This window comes from Sesamum indicum, linkage group LG7 (assembly GCF_026168435.1).
Source record: "Sesamum indicum cultivar Baizhima isolate 11 linkage group LG7, ASM2616843v1, whole genome shotgun sequence".
Lineage (NCBI taxonomy): Eukaryota > Viridiplantae > Streptophyta > Magnoliopsida > Lamiales > Pedaliaceae > Sesamum > Sesamum indicum.
In genome coordinates, this window is record NC_142663.1 from 6698370 (window position 1) to 6707613 (window position 9244).

At 35.4% G+C, this 9244-nt stretch overlaps 2 protein-coding genes and 1 non-coding gene across 3 annotated transcripts; 1 reads left to right on the forward strand and 2 right to left on the reverse strand.

Annotated features, from left to right (window-relative positions):
• Positions 1-113: 113 nt before the first annotated feature.
• TRNAD-GUC (transfer RNA aspartic acid (anticodon GUC)) lies at positions 114-185 on the forward strand. Its single transcript has one exon. It is a non-coding gene; the product is annotated as a tRNA-Asp (tRNA).
• A 400-nt stretch (positions 186-585) lies between these two features.
• LOC105166180 (geranylgeranyl pyrophosphate synthase, chloroplastic) lies at positions 586-2317 on the reverse strand. Its single transcript, XM_011085435.3, has 2 exons — positions 1516-2317; positions 586-1404 (listed from the first exon to the last, which is right to left on the reverse strand). Exons 1-2 carry the CDS (start codon positions 2057-2059, stop codon positions 851-853), a joined length of 1098 nt encoding a protein of 365 aa, XP_011083737.1. The 5' UTR covers positions 2060-2317; the 3' UTR covers positions 586-850.
• Positions 2318-7123: 4806 nt separating this feature from the next.
• Positions 7124-8489, reverse strand: LOC105166181 (fatty acid elongase 3-like). Its single transcript, XM_011085436.3, has one exon. It carries the CDS (start codon positions 8198-8200, stop codon positions 7292-7294), a length of 909 nt encoding a protein of 302 aa, XP_011083738.1. The 5' UTR covers positions 8201-8489; the 3' UTR covers positions 7124-7291.
• Positions 8490-9244: the final 755 nt, after the last annotated feature.

The following is a 9244-nucleotide window of genomic DNA, read 5'->3' on the forward strand; positions in this document are numbered from 1 at the left end:
AAATACAAGTTATGATCCCTTAAACTAATTTTCTCATTTTTCCAATGCTCCACAGTCTACCTTATTTTTTCCAAATATATCATTAAAATTGAATAATAGATTTTAAACAAGAAGTCGTTGTAGTATAGTGGTGAGTATTCCCGCCTGTCACGCGGGCGACCCGGGTTCGATCCCCGGCAACGGCGGAATTTTCTTTTTGTAATTTTTCCCCCCATTCTGAGAGAGATTGTCCCAGTGGAGCCATTATTATCATATTTCACATATTTGAATTTTTATCTATGTCAACAGGACTTTGATTTCCAAAATAGTAAAAGATGAGGAGAAGCCATTTCATTGAAAATACTTTGACAATTAAAAGAAAACTACTCCAAATTTGGACCTAATTCTCATCAATTTATATAACACAAAAAGAAAAAAAGCATCACTTTCAGATCCCTTTTCCGTCCAGACTATGATCTGAATTTCCGTCCATGGAAAGAAACAATCAGTGCCATAATATCAACAGAAGGTAGCACTATTTCTGCTGTTTTTGAGTTCTTACAATACCAGAAGCAGAGTATGCTCAAAACTAATCACATCAAGAAATCACAGTTAAAACTCAGAGAAGGGCTGTATCACATTAAAATTGTTCAAAACAGCACCACATTCCATCCTACTTCTGTCAAGAATTCAACTAATGCAATCAAAAGAAAGTAAAATTCCTACAGAATTTAGCATAATACCATGTGGTGTTTCACCCTGAAGAACCATTCCATTTATACAATCTATATATAACACATTTGAAACTCCAAGAATCTCTTACAACAACACCAATCTCATCAAAGCTTTGCTCTGTTTCCAGCACAAACTTCTAGTTCTGCCTATGAGCAATGTAGTCAGCCAATGCCACCAACGGTGCGGCCTTGCCCCCATCAAAATCCGCCAGCTGCTCCTTAGCCTCCTCATTCAGCTTCCCAGCAAACTCCCTGGCTTTCTCAAGTCCCAACAGTTTTGGGTATGTCGTTTTATTCGCTGCCAAATCTTTCCCCGCCGTTTTCCCCAATTCCTCTGATGATTTCGTCACGTCTAATATATCATCCACCACTTGGAAGAGCAACCCAATTTTCCTAGCAAATGTCCTCAGTTTCTCTACTTGTTCATCACTTCCTCCCCCTAAAATTGCCCCCAATACTACAGAAGCCTCCAGTAATGCAGCAGTCTTGTGTATGTGTATGAATTCTAAGGTATCCAAGCCCACATTTGCATTATTCCCAGTGCAACTCAAATCCACCACCTGCCCCGCCACCAGCCCCTCCGTCCCTATGGCCTTAGCCAACTCCCCCACCGCCGCTAGAACCCTTTTCGGCGCCACCCCGGTGGTGGCCGTGGCAATGAACTCAAATGCAAAGGCCAGCAAGGAATCCCCTGCCGGCAGGAACAGAGTCAGTGGGTGAGGTAATTAGATTTGCTTAAGAGCTTTACTCCTAAATCTTTCTGAATAAATAGAGGCATAAAAGAAATTGCACCGATTTTCACCTGCCAGCACCGCTACATCCTCGCCAAACACCTTGTGATTGGTGGGCTTCCCGCGGCGGAGGTCGTCATTGTCCATACACGGCAAATCGTCATGGATAAGGGACATGGTGTGGATCATCTCCACTGCACAGGCGGCCGGGACGGCTGCGGACTGGTTGCCGCCGACCACCTCGCAGGCGGCAATGCACAGCATGGGTCGGACCCTCTTCCCGCCCGCCAACAACGAGTACCTCATGGCTTCGTGGATCATTGGGGGGTTCTTCACGGAAACCGCGTCGTCCAAGGCTTTGTTCACAAAATTAGCCTTTTCGACGACGTAGGCGTTGAAGTTGAAAGAGGGTTTCTCTTTCCCGGCCTCAATCTTGGGTTCTTCTTCGGTTATGATGGCTGATACGCTGAAAGAAGAAATGGGCTTTCTCGATTTCAGAAAATGGGGTTTGATTCTTGGTTGGTGGATGAAGCCAATGAAGGATTCACAGTGAATTGGTTGCTTGAAAATGGAGCAAGTTTGAACCCATGAATCCACAAGATTCATAGATCTCATCTTGTTCTTGAATTTTCAGTTATGGGGCTTTCGGGACTGGGAATTAGTGAGTTAGATGAGTATTGTTTTGAATAGAAGAGTGAAATTGTTCGAAGGGTTGAAAAACGGAGAGATATAGGGCAAGGACAATAAGACAGCATGGGAAGACACGATGAAGAAAGAAAGAGGGAAGGGATAGGGTTTTGGATGAGGAAAGGCAACTATGCACTTGAACTAGACTAAATCCACTCATCCTTGTTCTTGTTTTGGATTTCCACTTCTTCAAGACTCCTCAACTCAGTGTAAAGGCTAATCCAAAAATTACATGAATTTACTTGGGGGTAGTAGTAATATACACGCACAAACAACTCCCATGTGACATTTCTCTTCATCTTTTCTAGAGAATTGAGAAATAAATTTTAAATATTATTAAGAAATTTAAAATTCAAAAATGTTGAGCGATATACATAGTGTAAGATAGGAAAAATAACATTTATTTTTAATTGATTTGGATATAAAATTAATTATTTATGATAGTAAGATTATGAGATCGATCCTTGTTAAAATTTGTATATCTACATTTTACCTTAATTTATTAAATTCGTTTTGCTTTAGAAAAATTATATTGATATTTGACATAATTTTCATAAAAGATGTGCATATATTCATTGATATTTTGATAATTTTCATTGATAAGTTTTCCTAAAAGATAATATTATGTCAAAATATCAATGTAATATTTTGACAAAATTGTTAAAAACCTCTATGATGTGTATATAGATGTGTATGAAATAAAAACAAAATATTCAAAGTAAATACTTGATTTATTATTATATATTCATAATTTATCATGGGAATAACATCTAAGTTATTAATTTAATATAAAATTAGATTCCACATATTACTATTGTATTCAATAAATTATACATTGAATAACTATAATTATCTTTTCTACTGCTTTTTTGGTTAGATTGTTTTTAGTTAGAATTATCAAACCATTTTCTTTTCATATATTATCAAGAAATAATTAAAAAGCTAATGAAGTAGAATAGTTATTAACCCATGTGAACTCAATTGCACACTTTTAGTCTTTGTTCTTATATATGCCTTTTTTTTTTCTATTAATTTAAAATAGATAAAACTATGTTAGTATACCAATTTAACATTTTAAATGACTTCTTTTATACATATTTTTTTGTCTTTTAGAAAAAAAAATTAAGAAATATAAATATGTGATGCTCATAGTTATAGAATAGTGTATACAAATATGTTCACAAATAACATAGATAAAATGTTTAGATTCAGATTGAAATATGGTAACCTCATCACACAACGAAACTAATTAGCTGAGGAATATGGGCTTTTGAAATTCTAGCAAGAATCATTAGCATATCAAAAAATGAAAAGCACAAAGGATATGAGAACAGCCACCTAAGAATCTCTACTTTAGACCCATTTACACACACCCTACAAAGAGTTTTGCGGGTCCGTTGGTGAAGTGGTATAATCTAAGACAGAATGGATAGTCAAGAGTAGGGTTTATCGATTTAATGCACATTGAGGTCATGAGTAGTAGTAATTTCTGACAAGAATTATAAATGAGGATACACAGACCTGCATCAAAGGAGCCCCTCGTGGAATCCCCTTGTGTTTCAGAGCAACACGTGCATCAAGTTTGATATTTTTGTGCACTTTTCTTCGCCATACATTAAAGATATAGAGCTTTATGTCATAGTTTAAGAGACAGAACAAGACAGGACACGCTGAAGACGCCTATTGGACTAACAAGACCCTTAGTCTTACACTATAAATACTCCATAATTAGTGCATTTATGGTATGCCATTTCTATTACTTTATACTTTTGGTCTTTCAGGCTCGTTAGCTCGCCAGCAACTTGCTTCACGACCTTGATACTAGACACTGACTTAAGCGTTGGAAGTTTTTAGCTGGGGGCTATCCCAGCAAGCCTAACTAACTTAAGCATCGGAGGGTCGTAGCTGGGGCTACCCCAACAAGCCTAACGATCTACTTCTCTTTTCTCAGGACCCTTATATCAATTTGGAAGAAGTATCGATCTCAAACGCTTGGAGGACCAGTTCATCCATCAAGTTCCTTGTGGAAAAACAACAAGCCACAGATGGGCAAAGGTTGAACATCGTTGATTCATCAAATTCCGATCTTGTGTTCACCAGGATCAACTCTAACAACTGAAATCTTCATCTTTCCTTGGAATGCTGCTCAGCACCCATAGCTAATTAAAACCACACACCATGCTGCTCACATCTGCACCCAAATCACGACCGAACTTGCTTCTAACAATCTATGATGCCATGAATTCCTAAAAACTATTCCACTTTCGTCAACACAATGCGAATCCAAACAACCATCACATCATCTCTGATTCAATACCAAATCATAATCACCCAACAACCAAATCGCGGAAAACCATGAAGAAATTCACTTGTACCTGATGGAGAGACAGCTATGATTCATATTTGATACACACAAACTGCCCAAGCAGAGGATCCAAAGAAATACGAAAATGACGGTATTTTCCAAATCATTATGCTGTTTATTCAAAGAAGCGGGTATTCAACGAAATTGAGGTCAGGAGTGGTATTTGGTTTGATTTAGACATTGACAAGTACCAATATTTTAAGACATTATCAGACTCAAATTTATATGGATTAGGAGATTACAATGACATATTTTAAGAGTATATTCTTCTTTTATGCCTTACATATGTCCTATGATTATTATATTATTTATTATCTAACTAACAAAAGATAAAATAAAAACCGACAATCCAAATATTCTAATACTCACTTTCATCAAACTCATGATGTTACATTTCAAAATAGGACATTTGAACATATGCTGCTTACACACATTTAGTCTAAATATTAATGACGTATATCATGACGTATAATATGAACCAATCCCGTTATAATTTATTTTAGTATATGATCACAAATCAGTGATAATATAAATAATTCAAAGCATTCAAACATATATTATGGATACACCACTTTGGTTGAATATTAATAGGAGAAAATATTATTAATCTCTGAAAATAAAATACCATTGACTTGTTGACATTTTATTGTTAATATATATATATATATATATATTAATCGTTATGGTATGTCGTACTTATGTGCATATAATTTATATTATATATTAAGGGCGATTACCTTTTTGGTGTCTCTCTCTTTTTTGGTCTGATTTTTTATTAATTTATTTTTATCTAACATTTTCACTCACACATTATCTTATGATATATATTTTTTTAATTTTCATTCATCTTTTTTTGTCACCATTTTATATAAATTTAATACTCTCCTCCCTTAAGGTTTTTTGTCACCATCTTTATTAAAGGGATGATTATACTCTCCTCTCTTAAGGTTTGTGCAATTACATGTAAACCCCCCATGATTTGCGAAATTACATCTAGCACCCTTAAGGTTGGCTTTCGTCCAACAAATAAGTCCATCTGTTAGTCAAAATTCATCAAATTTATTGATATTAACAAAAAAAACTTAATGAAAATAGATATTTACCTTCGGTTGACTTGTTACTTACTGAAGGTCAAATAATTTTTTTTTAACTAAACTACCCTTTTATAACAGCGAAGATATATTTCCTCACATACATTAATGCGTGAAGATGAATGGGGGTAATTTAGTCATAAAATTTTTTATTTAACTTGCAATAGATCAGTAATAAATTAATAGAATGTAAATATCAATTTTCATTCAGTTTTTTTATTATATCAATTTGGCGAATTATGACTAACGATTGGATTTATTTATTAGACAAAAGCAGGCTGGACTTATTTATTAGACAAACGCAAACCTTAGGGGTGTTAGATATAAATTTTCAAACAATATGAAATTTACGTGTAAATACACTAAATCTCAAGGGAAAAAAGTGTAATTATCCCTTTATTAAATAATCTAACTTTACATCCTCATTGGTAGCCTTTTTACAGGTCTATAGAGATGAACAACAGCATGCCCTGCGCTACAGAAAGCAGACGGCTTAAGAGGATATTTGTTTGAACTATAATTCCTCAAAATTATCTTATAAAATATTTGAAAACTTATAAATTCTTAAAAATTGTGTGACAATTTTTTAAAATAAAATATTTTAAATTTTATAATAAACTCCTTAAAAAGAAAAGTTAACTTCTCCCATTTTTTTTTAAACATCTCCAAACTCTCTAACCTTAATATCTAATAAACAAAAACGCACTTATAGTTTTGTTTTTATTTCACTTTATTTTTCATATAAATGACCCCCCAATTCCAAAGCAAAATTATCTATTTATATAATTTTAAATTCTAATAGTTTGATGGCTTTTATGGTTATTATTGCAATACGAAAATTAAACTTATTATACTAATTTATAAATTAATATAAAATTCAAAAGGTGAGTAAATTAGTTATCTTACAGATTGAAGGGTGTTTTTTAACTTTACAAAAAATTAATACGGTGATATTATTAGTTGCCGTTTATGAATATAGAAAGTACTTTTTTTTATATTAATATAGTTATATATACTATATGTACGTATGAGGGAGAGAGTAGGTGAAAACGTATGTATTTACGCATGAACAATAATTTATAGTGAAAGCACGACTTCCATGCATTTTGGAAGCTTCTAATCTATATCAAAATCAGCTGTCTATTTGGCGACCAAGACTAAAATTGAATCGTTCATATTCAAGTGTAGAAGCCGGCGGCCAGACAACACATTTACACCCAATGATTATTTTCTAGGTTCTAGAAGTTTAGTGTCACCCTTTCTTTTTAATATACAATTACAATTTATTACATAAAAATAGATATACTTTTGCATAACCATCTCATTCATCGAGTTCATAATTTGAGTAAAATCCAATCGACATTATAGTTAGTTGGATAATGAAAAAAAATGTAATTTTATTTTATGTGATATTGTAAATATGCAAATTATCTTTTTATGAAAAAAATTAGCAATTTATCTCCACATGTTTTTTAAAATGTAGCAATTTACCCTTCTGTTTTTTCTAAAAATTAAGTAATTTCCCATATTCCTCTCTGAGTTGAACAATATCCTCCATTAAACAACTTAAAGATAGCTGGATTAATCCAAAAGCCGCTGTCTGTATTTACAGACTTCCAGCTTAAAACAACAAGATTAAGAAGCAGAAATCACAATATTTAATTAAAAAAATCTAGCACAAACTCAAGAATTAATCCCATTTCCTCACAATCGATCGGAGCTCGTCAGCAGCTTATAGCTTATTTCTGAAGCTGCAGCTTTTCCTTCAACTCCAGAAGCAGCAAAGTCTCTCTCACTTAAGCACTTCTTGACATAAAAGTTGAGCACAAGCAGAAGCACAAAGCTGTTGAGCACGGTGTTGAACACCCAGGCCCCCATTCCATTGCACCCGCCTTTCAAGAAATGGAGGACGAGAACCCCAACATGCCACCCCAAATTCGTCACCACCAGAATAATCTGGCAGAGCATCACAAGCGGGAATCTGGAGCTTTTCTGCAGTCCAACATCCGTCGCGAATCTGTATCCGTAAACCGTCGCGAAGACCAGAGTCATGGAGAGGATCGCAAGAACCTGGAAAGACTGCGAGAACTCGAGCCAGAGGAACGACATGCAGATGAGGATGGAGTGGTTGAAAATCTGAAAATGGGGGAGCTTCTGCGGGTGTCTGAGGATTGTGAAGAAGGTTCTGAAGATATGGAGGAAGCGGGATAGGTAGAACACGTAGGACCAGAAGAACACGCGGCCGGAGGGGCGGGTGCCGAGGGGGAAGCAGAGGAGCCACTGAAAAGGGGTTTTGGACCGCCGCCAGAACCACCGGGTGTCGCGGATTTCCGCCACGGAGGAGGAGAGGATCCCGGCGAAGATGGTGGCGGAGAGTAGGGCCATGGCCAGGCTGTGGAGGGCGGGAATAGGGCCTAGTGGGACGGGCTTACGGCGGCGGAGGAGGAGGAGGAAGACGTGGAGGGTGACGGAGACGGCAATGTAAGCGGAGATGGAGGTGATGAGGAAAATCCAAGTTGAGCCCCATGATTGGGTGGGGCTCCACCGGAAGTAGACGACGGATGGGTGCTCCGACAGCCGGAAGTTCAGTTCTTGGATGAATTTCAGTGTCATTTTTGGATGAAAACCATTAATTTTGATGAGGGTAGTTGATCAAGATTGATTCATATATGGAAAAACAAAGATTCGGGTTTGATTTATGAGGGAATGAAATTGTATGTGTCAGTAGTGATGAAATGAATGGAAGTTTCAAAAGGGAGTTTATCCAATCAACCCTCTTATCTGCCTTTGACCTATTGTCCTTTCTTTGTTCATGAATCTTGGGGAGAAATTTGAACATCTAATCATCTGGGGCGTTGGATTCAAGATCATACGATTTGACCTTTAGAATTTGGATGAATTTTTCAAAGTGCGTGTGTGATAAAGGACACGATGCTTATACTATTCGTGTTGTTCATGAGCTTCAAATTAACCCACTCGTCACGTTTAATTTTCACGCTCCTCAATTAAACATATTAAAACTTGTCAGCTACTAGAGTCTAAGGCCATGTTTACCTTTTAGGATAAGATTAAAATCATTTAAAATAAATTACAATAAGCTTCCTGAAATTTCGTATAATTATAAATATCCCCTCATCATTCAAAAAATTATCTGTTTTTTTTTTTTATTTTAATAACCGTTTAATAACTAGTTCAATCTATTAGTTTCCGTCACTAGAGGAAATATGACTTTTCACTATGATTAATTACTGTAATCAAAAGTAACAAATTATGGCGGATACTAATGAACCATGAGCTGCGCAACGACTATTAACGGTTGTTTTTGCAAGGTTAAAACATTTGTTACAGTTGAAAATTGTGGAAAATATTTTAGTCACAGAAAAAAACTATAGTGAATGTTGATTAGCCGCTGTCAAAATTTTAGTTTTGCAGCGGTCTTGTCTGATTGTCCTAGATAGTATTGATATCCTATGATTTTTAAGTCGTAGTGAATCATGGTGTAAGAAATAAATTTCATTTTTGCTATAGTGTGTTAGGTTTTTATTTTATTTGTGGTATACTGACCAAAATATCCTTGTAAATATTACAAATAAACAATGCAACAAATTTTTTTCAAAATTTTCCATCCACTCATATGAATTTTCTTTTAGATATTAT

What these genes read in the sequence shown, in the direction of transcription:
- LOC105166180 (XM_011085435.3), bottom strand. Translation starts at nt 2,059, where the DNA reads ATGAGATCTATGAATCTTGTGGATTCATGGGTTCAAACTTGCTCCATT. An exon ending in GGATGTAGCGGTGCTGGCAG is followed by an intron (nt 1,405 to 1,515) that starts GTGAAAATCGGT and finishes TCCTGCCGGCAG; the next exon opens with GGGATTCCTTGCTGGCCTTT.
- LOC105166181 (XM_011085436.3), bottom strand. Translation starts at nt 8,200, where the DNA reads ATGACACTGAAATTCATCCAAGAACTGAACTTCCGGCTGTCGGAGCAC.